Raw genomic sequence first — 18,714 nt, forward strand, 5'->3', positions numbered from 1 at the left:
CAAAATATTAGGAATATATTCATAAAATATTATTAATTTACCCACAAAATATTAGGAATATATTCATAAAATATTATTAATTTACCCGCAAAATATTAGGAATATATTCATAAAATATTATTAATTTACCAGCAAAATATTGGAATATATTCATAAAATATTATTAATTTACCCGCAAAATATTAGGAATATATTCATAAAATATTATTAATTTACCCGCAAAATATTAGGAATATATTCATAAAATATTATTAATTTACCCGCAAAATATTAGGAATATATTCACAAAATATTATTAATTTACCCACAAAATATTAGGAATATATTCATAAAATATTATTGATTTACCCACAAAATACTAGGAATATATTCATAAAATATTATTAATTTACCCGCAAAATATTAGGAATATATTCATAAAATATTATTAATTTACCCGCAAAATATTGGAATATATTCATAAAATATTATTAATTTACCTGCAAAATATTAGGAATATATTCATAAAATATTATTAATTTACCCGCAAAATATTAGGAATATATTCATAAAATATTATTAATTTACCCGCAAAATATTAGGAATATATTCATAAAATATTATTAATTTACCCGCAAAATATTAGGAATATATTCATAAAATATTATTAATTTACCCACAAAATATTAGGAATATATTCATAAAATATTATTAATTTACCTGCAAAATATTAGGAATATATTCATAAAACATTATTAATTTACCCACAAAATATTAGGAATATATTCATAAAATATTATTAATTTACCCGCAAAATATTAGGAATATATTCATAAAATATTATTAATTTACCTGCAAAATATTAGGAATATATTCATAAAACATTATTAATTGACCCGCAAAATATTAGGAATATATTCATAAAATATTATTAATTTACCCGCAAAATATTAAGAATATATTCATAAAATATTATTAATTGACCCGCAAAATATTAGGAATATATTCATAAAATATTATTAATTTACCCGCAAAATATTAAGAATATATTCATGAAATATTATTAATTGACCCGCAAAATATTAGGAATATATTCATAAAATATTATTAATTTACCCGCAAAATATTAAGAATATATTCATGAAATATTATTAATTTACATGCAAAATATTAGGAATATATTCATAAAATATTATTAATTTACCCGCAAAATATTAGGAATATATTCATAAAATATTATTAATTTACCCGCAAAATATTAAGAATATATTCATGAAATATTATTAATTTACATGCAAAACATTAGGAATATATTCATAAAATATTATTAATTTACCCGCAAAATATTAGGAATATATTCATAAAATATTATTAATTTACCCGCAAAATATTAGGAATATATTCATAAAATATTATTAATTTACCCGCAAAATATTAGGAATATATTCATAAAATATTATTAATTTACCCACAAAATATTAGGAATATATTCATAAAATATTATTAATTTACCCGCAAAATATTAGGAATATATTCATAAAATATTATTAATTTACCTGCAAAATATTAGGAATATATTTATAAAACATTATTAATTGACCCGCAAAATATTAGGAATATATTCATAAAATATTATTAATTTACCCGCAAAATATTAAGAATATATTCATAAAATATTATTAATTTACCCGCAAAATATTAGGAATATATTCACAAAATATTATTAATTTACCCGCAAAATATTAAGAATATATTCATGAAATATTATTAATTTACCCGCAAAATATTAGGAATATATTCATAAAATATTATTAATTTACCCGCAAAATATTAGGAATATATTCATAAAATATTATTAATTTACCTGCAAAATATTAGGAATATATTCATAAAATATTATTAATTTACCTGCAAAATATTAGGAATATATTCATAAAATATTATTAATTTACCCGCAAAATATTAAGAATATATTCATGAAATATTATTAATTTACATGCAAAATATTAGGAATATATTCACAAAATATTATTAATTTACCCACAAAATATTAGGACTATATTCATAAAATACTATTAATTTACCCACAAAATATTATACATTTATTCTTAAAATATTATTTATTTTACCCTCAAAATATTACAAATTTATATTCAAGCTATCACGACTTTATTCAGAACATAATATTCTCAAAATATAATAAATTAATTCTTTATTAAGAATTTATTCTTGAAATATTACACATTTAGTTTCAAAATGTTCCACAATTGTTCTCAAAAAAATAGAAATATCATCTCAAAATAACATGATTTATTTTTCAAAATATTACAAATGTATTATCAAATTAGAATAATTGTAATACCACAACAAACATATTCCCAAAATACAATTAATTTACCCTCAAAATATTACAAATTTATGCTCAAACTATCACGACTATTCACAAAATAGTACAGCTATATTCTCAAATGTAATGAATTTATTCTCAAAATATTAAAACTATAATCATTTTACTCCCAAAACATTACAAATTAATTCTTAAAATATTTTACAAATTTATTCTTAAAATGTTACAGATTTACTCTCAATATATAATGAATTTATATAAATACTATATACAACATATAAACATATGTATACAAACCATATATACAATTATTATAACTTTATTTTTTAAGTTATTCTGAATTTATTCTAAGATTATTACATATTTATTCTCAATTATTAAAATGTATTCTAAGAACTGTGTGGATTTATTTTTGTCAAAACATTACAACTCCAATATAAAATCAGTCTAAAAATATTTTGACTTTATTTAAATATTACAAAATTATTCCAAAATATTAAAGAATGAGAAATATTTATTTTTATAGTTTAAATGTCAGAATTTCCTTTAAAATGTAATATTTATATATTTTCCATTAAAAAAGTGTTATAATAATAATAATAATAGTTTAGTTTCAGTTCTTTTTCCTGCTTGTTTCGGTTCTCTACCATAAAAACCTGAACCAACAGCCGACTGAACTCTAATTTCCTCTGATCCCTGCAGTCGGATCAGATTTCCATTTCAAACAAACATTCCAGGATTTTCCCAGAATTCCAGACGTGTCATGTGACCTCACCTTTGCGAGTCGTGCTCTCTTGATGAGGTCGTTGAGTTTCCGGAGCGCCGCGTTCCTCGGAAGACTCTGGATGTCTCGGAAAAGATCCTGAGATTCGGCCTCAAACAGACGCCTGGAGGGAGAATAAATGGCTTAATTAATGAGTTAATTAATGAATTAGTCAATTCATTAATTACTTAATTAATTAGTGAGTCAATGAATCAATTAATTAGTGAAGGAGTCTCACCTGTTCTCGGTGTTCTGCAGCGGTTTGGCCCAGAAGGAGCCCAGGTAAACTCTCACCACCTCCGGAGTGTTGATCACCTTCCCCAGCGACCACATGAGGGCGCCGTACACCCTCATCAGCTGCTGGGTGTCCACCTGGGAGCACAGGTGAGCAGGGGGAGGAGTTTAGGGAGCACAGGTGAGGAGGGGGAGGAGTTTATGAGCAGGCTGTACCTGAGCGGTGGCTCTAACTCACCTGGTCGGCCTTGTTCAGCACCACCCGGATCTTGTCGTCTTGACCTTTGAAGGCCTTGATGGCTTCAGAGAACTCGTCTGAGATGTCCAGTTTGTGAGCATCGAACAGCAGAATGATCCGATCCACCCGTTCCCCGAACCAACGCAGAACCTCGGAGAAGTCGTAACCTGGACAGGTGGACAGGTAGATAGTTAACAGGTGGACAGTTAACAGGTAGATAGTTAACAGGTGGACAGTTAACAGGTAGATAGTTAACAGGTAGATAGTTAACAGGTAGACAGTTAACAGGTAGATAGTTAACAGGTAGATAGTTAACAGGTGGACAGTTAACAGGTAGATAGTTAACAGGTAGATAGTTAACAGGTAGATAGTTAACAGGTGGACAGTTAACAGGTGGATAGTTAACAGGTGGATAGTTAACAGGTAGATAGTTAACAGGTGGGCAGTTAACAGGTGGATAGTTAACAGGTAGATAGTTAACAGGTAGATAGTTAACAGGTGGACAGTTAACGGTAGATAGTTAACAGGTGGATAGTTAACAGGTAGATAGTTAACAGGTGGACAGTTAACAGGTAGATAGTTAACAGGTGGACAGTTAACAGGTAGATAGTTAACAGGTAGATAGTTAACAGGTGGACAGTTAACAGGTAGATAGTTAACAGGTGGACAGTTAACAGGTAGATAGTTAACAGGTAGATAGTTAACAGGTGGACAGTTAACAGGTAGATAGTTAACAGGTAGATAGTTAACAGGTAGATAGTTAACAGGTGGATAGTTAACAGGTGGATAGTTAACAGGTAGATAGTTAACAGGTAGATAGTTAACAGGTGGACAGTTAACGGTAGATAGTTAACAGGTGGATAGTTAACAGGTAGATAGTTAACAGGTGGACAGTTAACAGGTAGATAGTTAACAGGTGGACAGTTAACAGGTAGATAGTTAACAGGTAGATAGTTAACAGGTGGACAGTTAACAGGTAGATAGTTAACAGGTGGACAGTTAACAGGTAGATAGTTAACAGGTAGATAGTTAACAGGTGGACAGTTAACAGGTAGATAGTTAACAGGTGGACAGTTAACAGGTAGATAGTTAACAGGTAGATAGTTAACAGGTGGACAGTTAACAGGTAGATAGTTAACAGGTAGATAGTTAACAGGTAGATAGTTAACATGTGGACAGCTAACAGGTAGATAGTTAACAGGTAGATAGTTAACAGGTGGACAGTTAACAGGTGGATAGTTAACAGGTGGATAGTTAACAGGTAGATAGTTAACAGGTGGGCAGTTAACAGGTAGATAGTTAACAGGTGGACAGTTAACAGGTGGATAGTTAACAGGTGGATAGTTAACAGGTAGATAGTTAACAGGTGGGCAGTTAACAGGTAGATAGTTAACAGGTGGACAGTTAACAGGTGGATAGTTAACAGGTAGATAGTTAACAGGTAGATAGTTAACAGGTGGACAGTTAACGGTAGATAGTTAACAGGTGGATAGTTAACAGGTAGATAGTTAACAGGTGGACAGTTAACAGGTAGATAGTTAACAGGTGGACAGTTAACAGGTAGATAGTTAACAGGTAGATAGTTAACAGGTGGACAGTTAACAGGTAGATAGTTAACAGGTGGACAGTTAACAGGTAGATAGTTAACAGGTAGATAGTTAACAGGTGGACAGTTAACAGGTAGATAGTTAACAGGTGGACAGTTAACAGGTAGATAGTTAACAGGTAGATAGTTAACAGGTGGACAGTTAACAGGTGGATAGTTAACAGGTAGATAGTTAACAGGTGGACAGTTAACAGGTGGATAGTTAACAGGTGGATAGTTAACAGGTAGATAGTTAACAGGTGGGCAGTTAACAGGTGGATAGTTAACAGGTAGATAGTTAACAGGTAGATAGTTAACAGGTGGACAGTTAACGGTAGATAGTTAACAGGTGGATAGTTAACAGGTAGATAGTTAACAGGTGGACAGTTAACAGGTAGATAGTTAACAGGTGGACAGTTAACAGGTAGATAGTTAACAGGTAGATAGTTAACAGGTGGACAGTTAACAGGTAGATAGTTAACAGGTGGACAGTTAACAGGTAGATAGTTAACAGGTAGATAGTTAACAGGTGGACAGTTAACAGGTAGATAGTTAACAGGTAGATAGTTAACAGGTAGATAGTTAACAGGTGGATAGTTAACAGGTGGATAGTTAACAGGTAGATAGTTAACAGGTAGATAGTTAACAGGTGGACAGTTAACGGTAGATAGTTAACAGGTGGATAGTTAACAGGTAGATAGTTAACAGGTGGACAGTTAACAGGTAGATAGTTAACAGGTGGACAGTTAACAGGTAGATAGTTAACAGGTAGATAGTTAACAGGTGGACAGTTAACAGGTAGATAGTTAACAGGTGGACAGTTAACAGGTAGATAGTTAACAGGTAGATAGTTAACAGGTGGACAGTTAACAGGTAGATAGTTAACAGGTGGACAGTTAACAGGTAGATAGTTAACAGGTAGATAGTTAACAGGTGGACAGTTAACAGGTAGATAGTTAACAGGTAGATAGTTAACAGGTAGATAGTTAACATGTGGACAGCTAACAGGTAGATAGTTAACAGGTAGATAGTTAACAGGTGGACAGTTAACAGGTGGATAGTTAACAGGTGGATAGTTAACAGGTAGATAGTTAACAGGTGGGCAGTTAACAGGTAGATAGTTAACAGGTGGACAGTTAACAGGTGGATAGTTAACAGGTGGATAGTTAACAGGTAGATAGTTAACAGGTGGGCAGTTAACAGGTAGATAGTTAACAGGTGGACAGTTAACAGGTAGATAGTTAACAGGTGGATAGTTAACAGGTAGATAGTTAACAGGTGGACAGTTAACAGGTAGATAGTTAACAGGTGGACAGTTAACAGGTAGATAGTTAACAGGTAGATAGTTAACAGGTGGACAGTTAACAGGTAGATAGTTAACAGGTAGATAGTTAACAGGTGGACAGTTAACAGGTAGATAGTTAACAGGTAGATAGTTAACAGGTGGACAGTTAACAGGTAGATAGTTAACAGGTAGATAGTTAACAGGTGGACAGTTAACAGGTGGACAGTTAACAGGTAGATAGTTAACAGGTAGATAGTTAACAGGTAGATAGTTAACAGGTGGACAGCTAACAGGTAGATAGTTAACAGGTAGATAGTTAACAGGTGGACAGTTAACAGGTGGACAGTTAACAGGTGGACAGTTAACAGGTAGATAGTTAACAGGTGGATAGTTAACAGGTAGATAGTTAACAGGTGGACAGTTAACAGGTGGACAGTTAACAGGTAGATAGTTAACAGGTAGATAGTTAACAGGTAGATAGTTAACAGGTGGACAGTTAACAGGTAGATAGTTAACAGGTAGATAGTTAACAGGTGGACAGCTAACAGGTAGATAGTTAACAGGTAGATAGTTAACAGGTAGATAGTTAACAGGTGGACAGTTAACAGGTGGACAGTTAACAGGTGGACAGTTAACAGGTAGATAGTTAACAGGTAGATAGTTAACAGGTGGACAGCTAACAGGTAGATAGTTAACAGGTAGATAGTTAACAGGTAGATAGTTAACAGGTGGACAGTTAACAGGTGGACAGTTAACAGGTGGACAGTTAACAGGTAGATAGTTAACAGGTGGATAGGTAACAGGTAGATAGTTAACAGGTAGATAGTTATCAGGTGGACAGTTAACAGGTGGACAGTTAACAGGTGGACAGTTAACAGGTGGATAGTTAACAGGTAGATAGTTAACAGGTAGATAGTTAACAGGTAGATAGTTAACAGGTGGACAGCTAACAGGTAGATAGTTAACAGGTAGATAGTTAACAGGTGGACAGTTAACAGGTGGACAGTTAACAGGTGGACAGTTAACAGGTAGATAGTTAACAGGTAGATAGTTAACAGGTGGACAGCTAACAGGTAGATAGTTAACAGGTAGATAGTTAACAGGTGGACAGTTAACAGGTGGACAGTTAACAGGTAGATAGTTAACAGGTAGATAGTTAACAGGTGGATAGTTAACAGGTAGATAGTTAACAGGTAGATAGTTATCAGGTGGACAGTTAACAGGTGGACAGTTAACAGGTAGATAGTTAACAGGTGGACAGATTGAGGGTCATCACTGCTGATTTCTGCAGAACTACGACTCAGTAAGAGGATTTTTACTGCAGCTGCAAATTATTTGAAGCCAAATTTTATTTCGAACCTTTAAAATATTTGACAACAGGAACATTTATTTGTTGTTTATTTTTTGCTTCAGTTTTCATCTGACATCCAAGACCTCAAGGTCGCACAAATCTGACAAAAAGAATATTATACAGTCTCATTTGAGGTTTTGCATTTGCAGTCGTTTTGTGTCTCTTTGTGGTTGTTTTGTGTCTCTGTGGTTGTTTTGTATTTCTCTGTAGCTGTTTTGTGTCTCTTTGTGGTTGTTTTGTGTCTCTTTGTGGTTGTTTTGTGTCTCTTTGTAGTTGTTTTGTGTCTATTTGTGATGGTTTTGTGTCTGTGTTTTGTCTCTGTGGTCGTTTTGCATCTCTTTGTGGTTGTTTTGTGTCTCTTTGTGGTGGTTTTGTGTCTCTTTGTGGTGGTTTTGTGTCTCTTTGTGGTTGTTTTGTGTCTATTTGTGGTTGCTTTGTGTCTTTGTGGTCGTTTTGTGTCTCTTTGTAGTTGTTTTGTGTCTCTTTGTAGTTGTTTTGTGTCTATTTGTGGTGGTTTTGTGTCTCTTTGTTGATTTGTGGTTCAGATACAGTGACTCAGAGCTGCTGTAACACCTCCAGCAGGTGTTTCTTAGCAACATATCAGCACCAAAACGTCACATCTTTTGTGTAACGCCCTCCAAACACAAACACAACACCTTGGTTTAGGAAAGTAGCTGAGGTGGGTTTGTCCAGAGTTCATCAGTAGCCTTCATCCACCTCACGCAGCTTTAGAACAGACTTTAGAACCGACTGTTGGTGTTGAGGGCACCAGTTGCTCTGTGCCTTTAAGTTGTGTGTCTGTGTGTAAAGTGATCTGTGGCAGTCTGGGTGTGGTTCCTCCAGAACTGGGCGACACTGAGCTCAGACCTGGAAACACAAAAGCTCTGAACGTTAAAGAGGAAAATTCTGCAGCACAAAGAAACGTCGTCACCGATTCAGCTCTGTTCACATTATCATCATCTGTGTTGTACTGTGTGATGTTACTGTGTCTGTTTGTCATCGTTTTGCATTATTGTGTGTCTTTTTGTCATCGTTTTGTGTGATTTTTGTGTCTCTCTGTTGACATTTTCTCTAATTTTGTATTTTATTGTCATTTTTGCAATTTTTGTGTCTCTTTGTGGACATGTTACATCTCCTGGAGGTCAATTTGTGTGTATTTGTCGTTATTTTGTATGTTCGGCATCTCTTTTTGTTGTTTTGTGTCATTTTGTGTCTTTTTCTGGTCATTTAGTATCATTTTGTGTTCTCTTTTTAAAGTCAATTTGTGCACACTTGTTGATATTTAGTGTCATTTTTGGTGTCTTTGTGACTCTTCGTCTTTTTTTATCCCTTTGTTGTCATTTCGTGTCTGTTTGTGGTTGATTTGTGCAATTTTGCGTCTCTTCATGGTCATTTTGTGTCTACTTGTTATTTTGTATATTCTGCACCTCTTTTTGTTTGTGTTATTTTGCGTTGTTGTTTTTTCTGGTCATTTAGCATAATTTTATGTTATTTTGTGTCTCTAAGGTCAATTTGCGTCTACTTGTTATTTTGTATCATTTTTGGTCTCTTTGTGCTCATTTTCCATCTCTTTGATGTTGTTTTATTTAATTTTGTCACTCTTTGTGGTCATTTTGCACAATTTTGTGTGTATTTGTTGTTGTTTTATGTCATTTTGCAGCTCTTTGTGTCCATTTTGTGTATATTTGTTGTTGTTTTGTACCATTTTGCATGTATTTGTTGCTATTTTGTATGCATTTGTTGTAGTTTTGTCATTATGCTGCTCTTTGTGGATATTTTGTGTGTATTTGTTATTATTTTGCATCATTTTACATCTATTTGTGGTTGTTTTGTACCATTTTGTATGTATTTGTGGTCATTTTGAGTCGTTTTCACAGACGCCTGAACTTGAATTTCACTTCAACATGTGTAACGTTTGTGTTTTTGATTTAGTAAAACAGGTTAAAAACTTTCATACATTATATTTCTGCACATACATGAGATGTTTTATGGAGGTAAATGAAAGCTGAGGTTTTACTTTAACTTCAGGATCCTCTGAGGTGTGTTCAGGTGTCCTCTGATAATCACTGTTTCCACTCTTATGATGGAGTTTAAGGTTGTAAAACTTTCTCTGTTTAACCTTCACTCACTGCTGACGTACCTCAGTAAGCTTCTGTTTGTTCAGGTCTGTGAGGTCACCTTAAACCCACCATTTACCCTGAACACACACCTGAACACACAGAAACACCTTCAGCAAACACTTCAGATCTGACCGACAGCTTCCAGAATCAGCAGAGATTCACTGTCTGCTGCAGTTTTTGTGAATGAATGTGTGAACTTAGAGGCTGAATACAGCTGAGATGAAGCTCGACATCAACACATCATCGCTGCAGGATGACACACAACCCAGAGTTTGTGGACAAAACACACACGGCTGATGGGAAAAACAAATACCATGAAGGAAACCAGAGGAGGAAGCGGAGGACCATTCCTGAAACCTGATTGGCCTTCCTTAGTGTGAAAATGTTCCACCAAAACAATCACTACTGAGTTAATACTGTTGAAACAAGCTGGGATTAGCTGGGTTTGTTCTCTGTACCAGAGTGATAATGAGGTGCAGTCAGACCATTCTACAGCACAGAACACAGGATCGTCATATAGAGTAGAATGGTCTGACCACACCTCATCATATTCAGCTACAGAACACCAGAGCATTTTTCTCCACCCATACCAGAAATACCGTTTTATGTCTGTGGTAATTTTGTGTGTATTTGTGGTTGTTTTGTGTCTCTTTGTAAGAATTTTGTGTCTTTTTGTGGTCGTTTTGTGTCTCTTTGTGGTCGTTTTGTGTGTATTTGTGGTTGTTTTGTGTCTTTGTGGTCGTTTTGTGTGTATTTGTGGTTGTTTTGTGTCTCTGTGGTTGTTTTGTGTCTCTTTGTAAGAATTTTGTGCCTTTTGTGGTCGGTTTGTGTCTCTTTGTGATCGTTTTGTGTGTATTTGTGGTTTGTAGTGTCTATTTGTAGTCGTTTTGTGTCTTTTTGTGGTTGTTTTGCGTCTTTTTGTAAGAGTTCTGTGTCTCTTTGTGGTTGTTTTGTGTTTTTTTGGGGTTGTTTTGTGTCTCTGTGGTTATTTAATGTGTCTTCATGGTTGTTTCGTGTCTTTTCATGATCATATTGTGTGGGTTTCTGTTTTTTCTGTCTCTTTCTTTGTTTTTGTGATCATGTTATGTCTTTTTCATTGTTTCTTTCGTATATCTTTGTGGTTGTTGTGTGTCTCGTTGTGAGGATTTTTTTGTGTAGAATGTGTAGAATATCGCATCAGAATCAAGAACATCTAGTCTCAGAGCAATGCTAAAGGCTAGTCCATGTATTTATTTCTAATCTAAATAAACATAGTTCCTTATCATCAGGACGTCCAAATAATCCTCTGGAAAACCTCCAAACAGCCTCAGAAACTAAAGAAGTTCAAACATTTGCCTCTTCAGACGAATAAAAGACAGAATAACCACTGGAGGAGGAATCGCTGCAGCTCTTTGCTGTTTGAGCCTCATGAATAAGAGATGATCCTCCAGCAGCTTCAGGTTTCAGCCTCAGGTGTCGCCTCAGGTTGGTCCCTGGAGACTCTGGACAGTAGATACAGATTCAGGTTCTTCAGGTTGGTCCCTGGAGACTCTGGACAGTAGATACAGATTCAGGTTCTTCAGGTTGGTCCCTGGAGACTCTGGACAGTAGATACAGATTCAGGTTCTTCAGGTTGGTCCCTGGAGACTCTGGACAGTAGATACAGATTCAGGTTCTTCAGGTTGGTCCCTGGAGACTCTGGACAGTAGATACAGATCCAGGTTCTTCAGGTTGGTCCCTGGAGACTCTGGACAGTAGATACAGATCCAGGTTCTTCAGGTTGGTCCCTGGAGACTCTGGACAGTAGATACTGATCCAGGTTCTTCAGGTTGGTCCCTGGAGACTCTGGACGGTAGATACAGATCCAGGTTCTTCAGGTTCTTCAGGTTGGTCCCTGGAGACTCTGGACAGTAGATACAGATCCAGGTTCTTCAGGTTCTTCAGGTTGGTCCCTGGACGGTAGATACAGATCCAGGTTCTGCTGCTGCTCCAGCCTCGTTCCAGTTTAACGGGAGGAAATTCCTGCGATATGAGCCGGAATTGTTCTCTGCTGGCTCCATTACAGAACCTCTGGTGACTTCACATGTTCCATTTCCGTCAAACGGGGAAATGCCTGCAGACCAACAATACTACTTCCTGTGACACTGGAGGTCTGTGCTGAGCAGAACTAGAGGATCAGACGTTCATGTTCCCCTCAGGATGAACCCTGAAACTACAGCTGAACCCATGAAAATAACCTGAAACTTTAACATTCTCTGATTTAGTATTTTCTCGTTTATCATAATTTTAAGTCTTTGCACTTTTGCTCAAACAGAATAAGACGTTAGGTTTGTCTCTCAGACTTTGAGGTCGGCAATTTTGTAGATTTTTTCTATTTTTTGACGAAATGACAACAAAAATCAATACTAATTGTGCCTCAACAGAACTGTAAAGTTAATTTGAAGCAAAAAGTTCAACTGTTGTGAGCAAAAAATGTGATGTTTTATTCAATGTGTTGGTGGTTTTTGCATCTCTTGGCAGTTGTTCTATGTATTTTTGTGGTTATTTAGTGTCTTTTTCTGAACGTTTTATGTGTCTTTGTGGACGTTTTGTGTCTCTTTGTGGAGGTTTTCTGTTTTTGTGATGGTTTCGTGCATCTTTTGGTAATTTTTTTGTCTCTTGGATGCCGGTTTTGTGTCTCTTTGTGGTCATTTTGGATGTTTCTGCAGTTGTTTTGTGTCTCTTTGGTTGTTTTGCATCATTTTGTTGTCATTCTGTATCTTTGTGGTGGTTTTATGTCTCTTTGTTGTTGTTTTGTGTTTATTTGTGGTAATTTTGCATACTTTGCAGCTTTTTTGTGCCTTTTCATCGCCATTTTATGTCCCTTTTTGGTTGTTCTGTCTTTTATGGTTGTTTTGCATATATTTACAGTTGTTTTGTGTCTTTTTGTCGTCATTTTGTAAGTTTTGCAGTTATTTTGTGCGTCTTTGTGGTGATTTAGCATCTCTTGGATGGCGGTTTTGGGTCTCTGTGGAGGTCTTGTGTCTTTTGTGGTTGTTTTGTGTCTTGGTAGGGGAGTTGTGTCCTCTGTTGTGGTTTTATGCATCTTTACTGTCGTTTTGTGTCCATTTCTTGTAATCTTGCATATTTTTGCAGCTGTTTTGTGTCTCTGTGGTTGTTTTGTGTGTTTTTGTTGTGGTTTTATTTCTCTTTGCTGTCGTGTTGTGTCTCTTTAGTTATTTGGATGCAGAGAAACTGTGCTGGTCCGTTTTTACAGGTTTGTTTCCTGCAGTGAATCAAACATAAAAACTGTGAGCAGTTCTGGGAATAAAAGCTACAAGTTAAATTCTGTCCTGGTTTGGTTCCAGTCGGTCGGACGTTTGTCTTTGTGTTGTTCCTTTTTGCTTCATGTCTCTTCTAAAGCTCCAGTATTGAATCTTAGACGAGTGAACATGAGCATCAGCTGCAGCATCACGTCAGCTACAGACTCGGTAGTAGGAAGTAAACGCTGCCTCCACCCTTCACTGGCAGCACATCAGTCTGCAGCTCCACCCTGCACATCTGCAGCCAAACATGCAGCTGGAATGGCTCCACAACACACACACTGCACACAGACACACAACAGACACACAACAGACACACCACTGCTTGTACTGCAAACACACGCGACTCAGCAGCGAGAACATCCAGAGTTTAAAAAGAACCACTTTACTGTCAGCACATCGAGACGCTGCTACAAACAGCAGCTGCTTCAAACTGTGGTGCAACAACACAAAACACACACAACACACACATTCCTGCTGCAGGCCGACAACTCCCACATTAACCTTTAAATAGAGGCCTGCCTGGTGTCGTAGACGCAACTGTGGAGCAGCCAGGAGGTCATTCAGTTTGTCTGAAAGCAAATATTCTGGTGTGTGTTTTTTTGTTGTCGTTTTGCATTTTTAAAAAATCTTTATGGCCTTTCTGTGCATCTTTGTGGTTCTTTTGTGTCCCTTATTGTTTATTTTGCATTTTTTTGTGGCAATTTTCTGTCTTTCGCGGTTATTTTGTGTCCCTTGGAGGTTGTTTTGTATCTCTGTGGTCGTTTAATGTGTTTTTGTACTAGTTTTGTGTCTCTTTGTGGTCATTTTGTGCTCCTATGTGGTTGTTTTGTGTGTATTTGTAGTAATGTTGTGCATCTGTGTGGTTGTTTTGTGTCTATTTGTGTTCATTTTGCATATTTCTGTGGCAGTTTTCTGTCTTTCTGAGGCTACTTTGTATCCCTTTGAGGTTGTTTCATATCTCTGTGGTCGCTTAATGTGTTTTTGTACTAGCTTTGTGTCTCTTTGTGGTCATTTTGTGCATCAATGTGGTTGGTTTTTGTGCATTTGTTACCAATTTTCATCACGTTTGTGTCTCTTTGTGGTTGTTTTGCGGATTTTTGTGGCCAAGTTGCATATTTCTGTGGTAAATTTCAGTCTCTTTGTGGTTGTTTGGTGTCTCTGTGGTCATTTGGTGGATTTATTGTGGTTAATTTTGCGTCTCTTTGTGGTCATTTTGCATCTTTTCACGGTCATGTGTCTTAGTGGTCACTTAATGCCTTTTTGTACTAGTTTCGTGTCTCTTTTTCTTTGTGTGTTTTTGTGCTAATTTTGTGCCTCTTCATGGTAAATTTGAGTCACTTTGTGTTCACTTTGTGCATCTATGTGGTTGTTCTTTGTGTATTTGTTACCATTTTGCATCTCTTTTGAGTCTCTTTGTGGTTGTTTTGTGAATTTTTGTGGCCAATTTGCATATTTCTGTGGTAATTTTGTGTCTCTTTATGGTAAATTTGAGTCTCATTGTGGGTATTTTGTGTCTCTGTGGTCATTTTGTGCATCTATTGTGGTAGTTTTGAGTCTCTTTATGGTCATTTTGCATATTTTTATGGTCATGTTGTGTCTATGCTCATTAAATGTCTTTTTGGTGTAGTTTTGGGTCTCTGGGGTTGTTTTGTGATTTTTTTGTGGCAAATTTGAAGATTCTTGTGGTAATTTTGTGTCTGTGGTAAATTTGCATCTCCCTGTGGTTGTTTTGCATATTTTTATGGCGAATTTGCGTCTCTGTGGTCACTAAATGTCTTTTTGGTGCAGTTTTGTGTCTCCTTGTGGTGTTTTTGCATCTTTTTCTAATCTCTTTGTGGTGTTTTTGTGTCCTTGCAGTCAACAGTCTGCCGTATAAACACTACAGATGTCAGTGTTGTAGCTGATCTAATGATAATGATGCTAATTTTGCAGCTCACAGTTTTCAGAACAACTTTTCATTTTTGCAACTATTAATGTTTCATATAGATTTCTGTTCTATTCATTTTGTACCAAGAAGGAAAAAAAGGTGTTATCGATTCAAACTAAGTCGTAAAACAGAAATGAAGCTGAACACACGTGTGCAGTCGAGGCTCTAAACAAAGCCGAGGCCAACATGGTTTTAACAACAGACTCCAGGACAGAACAAACTGCTGAATGTGAGCTAACGGGTCGAAGCATTCCTGAGCAGCAGCGCTGATCTCACCGAGCCTCAAGCGTCAGCGAGCTGAACTTCAACCAACTGATGTGAGCGTTTGTGTTGAGTCACTGCTGGCCTGAAAACATCTTCAGCTGAAATTTAACCTCAGCTGAGCCGCTAAAGGCTTCCAGATGGAGGGAAAAACCCACCGCTGCTGCTTCCTGTAGCTGAGGCCCTCCTTCTACACCATCCATCCATCTCCTCCATCCATCCATCCATCATCCATCCATCAACCATCCTTACCCATCCACACATCCATCCATCCATCCCTCCATCCATCCAGCATCCATCTATTCATCATCCAGCCATCCATTCATTCATCCATCTACCTTCATCCATCCATCCATCCCTCCATCCATCTACCTTCATCGATCATCCATCCATCTACTTCCATCCATCCATCATCCATCCATCCATCCATCCATCCATCCATCCACCCACCCACCCTTCCATCCATCATCCATCCATCTACCTCCATCCATCCATCATCCATCCATCCATCCATCCATCCATCCATCCATTCACCCATCCATCCATCCATCCATCCATCGTCCATCCATCTACCTCCATCCATCCATCATCCATCCATCCATCCACCCATCCATCATCTATTCATCAACCATCCATCCATCCATCCATCAATCCATCATCCATCCATCCAGATGATGCTGTCATTCAAAATGATTCATTCTGAGGGCAACAAGGACACTGGAGCAGGAGAAACTGTTTTCTGCAGCAGGATTCATGTGAGCCGAAGATGAGCCGAAGCAAACAGTCAAAGAGCTTCAGAAATGGTTTAAAGACAAGAAGGTAGAAGTTCTGGAGGTCGTGTCAGAGTCCAGACCTCAATCCAGCTGAGGATTAATGTCTGGACATAAAAAGATAACCATTCTAATGTACGGCTGTAGATAAAATGTTGAGTTTAGACTGTTATTGATGGGTTGTGCTGACACATTGATAATGTTGGTGTCTGCTTGACTGGATCTGGGTTGATTGTTGTTGATTTTCTCCACCAGAAATCTGTATTTAAACTGCAGCTGTTATCAGCCTCACGATCCCTTCTGCTCTCTGGTGACTTTCATTTGCCAGATTTGTAACAGCTTGTGCAGAGTTGCAGGTGGATGTTCCTCTCGGTTCCCCTCGGTTCCTCTCGGTTCCCCTGGGGCCGCTGTCGGTGTCAGCAGCACAAAAACACACATTTCAGAACACAGCAGAGCTCCCAGAGCAGCAGAAGGCATCTTTAACGTTTCCTCCCCACATTGAGAACATAAGGGGACCTCAGACAGTTCCCTGAGGAACTCCTCCAGGACGTTTACGAGTGCTAACAGGACCGTTTCCCACAACCGAGTTATGTGAGTGTGAGTGTTTGGCTCCACACCTAGAACCTTCAGCAAACTGTGGGAATCATCAGGAACAGAGTTAAACTGCACAGAAACACAAACTCAAACCAAAACAAGAATCCGAACCTTACAGATACTAGCACTCAAATTATTCAAATATTTCTCAGATGTGTGGTTTTTAGAGATATTTTCAAGCAGTTTTATTTCCACCAAACATGATTAACATTGTTTCTAAAAAGGCTTTAATGTGACTTTATGAATATCTGCATTATCACTGGATTACTGATACTAAAGGAAAAATGAAAACAGACAGAAATTCAAGCACAATGGTGGCAACATCATGAGGTGAAACACGGTGGTAGCAGCATCAAGGCATGAAGCACAGTGGTGGCAGCATCATGATGTGAAGCATGGTGGTGGCAGCATCATGATGTGAAGCATGGTGGTGGCAGCATCATGATGTGAAGCATGGTGGTGGCAGCATCATGATGTGAAGCATGGTGGTGGCAGCATCATGATGTGAAGCATGGTGGTGGCAGCATCATGATGTGAAGCATGGTGGTGGCAGCATCATGATTAAAGCACGGTGGTGGCAGCATCATGATGTGAAGCATGGTGGTGGCAGCATCATGATGTGAAGCACGGTGGTGGCAGTATCATGATGTGAAGCACGGTGGTGGCAGCATCATGATGTGAAGCATGGTGGTGGTAGCATCATGATGTGAAGCATGGTGGTGGCAGCATCATGATGTGAAGCACGGTGGTGGCAGCATCATGACTAAAGCACGGTGGTGGCATCATCATAATGTGAAGCACGGTGGTGGCAGCATCATGATGTAAAGCATGGTGGTGGCATCATCATAATGTGAAGCACGGTGGTGGCAGCATCATGATGTAAAGCATGGTGGTGGCAGCATCATGATGTGAAGCACGGTGGTGGCAGCATCATGATGTGAAGCACGGTGGTGGCAGCATCATGGTGTGAAGCACGGTGGTGGCAGCATCATGATGTAAAGCAACTTCTGCAGCTATATGAGCAGCTTTTCTCTAACTTCTCAGCATTTTTTTTTTTACATTTATTAGACATTTTTGGACAGTGACATTAAATCTAAATTCAATTTTTGGCCTTAATGGTGCCAGTATGCCACCCAGCACCCAGGAATACAAGAATTTACTGAAAATGTCACTAAATTTTGACTTAAAAATGTAATAAAACCTAATATTAAAATTTGGAACTCGATCAATAATGTAATAAAATTAAGTGACAACCACTTATCTGAGAAAATATTCAACATTTTTCAGATTATTGTTCGTTTTTTAACTGATTCCTGATCAAATAAATGAATCCCAATGTCCCGCCCACAGCTCTCTCTGATTGGTTACATGTCATTAGTAACAGCCAATCAGAAGTGAAGGATAAAAGTTCTATTTAAACTAAACATAAATAAAAATTTAACAAAGGTTTCTGTTGCTTTTCTAAATTTTGACACCAAGATTTAGCTTTTTGCTGCAGTATATGTAAATATTGATTACAGATATTGGTTATCAATCTGTTTTATTACCAATAAACACAATGTTTGACCCCTGAATAAAGCCTCCTCTGTGATTTTTTAATAGTATTTAGGTGGTGTATTTATTGTGTTTTTGTGTTTTGAGAATCTAAAAATGTTTTTGTTTTTGTCTTGAGTTTCATGAATCACATTTTCACTGAATTGCAGAAGAAGTTCTGACAGAATTTCTGTTTTGATGCATAATTACGTCTCATTTTTCAGGAAATACTGAATATTTTGTTCTCCACGATCGTTAGTTTCATCTTTAGTTCCCTTCTGCCAACACTGTTTTGTTTTTTTATTTATAGGAGGAGCAGAAAAGCGAGCATTGGTCTGCAGCTGTTTGTTGTCGAGGATCAAACCTCCTGAAAACCATTCTGTCGGTTTCTGGTTTCACTTCTGCATTTCCACTCGGAGTAGTTTCACATCAGCAGCCGTGAT

At 37.0% G+C, this 18,714-nt stretch overlaps 1 protein-coding gene across 1 annotated transcript in view; it reads right to left on the reverse strand.

The window, feature by feature from the left end:
• Positions 1-2,990: 2,990 nt before the first annotated feature.
• The window catches only part of LOC111581399 (EH domain-containing protein 4-like), a 36,351-nt gene continuing 20,627 nt past the window's right edge, over positions 2,991-18,714 (reverse strand). Inside the window, exons 4-6 of the mRNA XM_055005656.1 lie at positions 3,562-3,728; positions 3,328-3,461; positions 2,991-3,213 (exon numbers count right to left, since the gene is read on the reverse strand). Coding sequence (XP_054861631.1) covers positions 3,006-3,213; positions 3,328-3,461; positions 3,562-3,728 — 509 coding nt within the window. The 3' untranslated portion in view covers positions 2,991-3,005. The remainder of the gene's footprint in view (positions 3,214-3,327; positions 3,462-3,561; positions 3,729-18,714) is intronic.

The sequence above is a fragment of the Amphiprion ocellaris genome, chromosome 20 (genome assembly GCF_022539595.1).
Source record: "Amphiprion ocellaris isolate individual 3 ecotype Okinawa chromosome 20, ASM2253959v1, whole genome shotgun sequence".
In the NCBI taxonomy this organism is placed as follows: Eukaryota; Metazoa; Chordata; class Actinopteri; family Pomacentridae; genus Amphiprion; species Amphiprion ocellaris.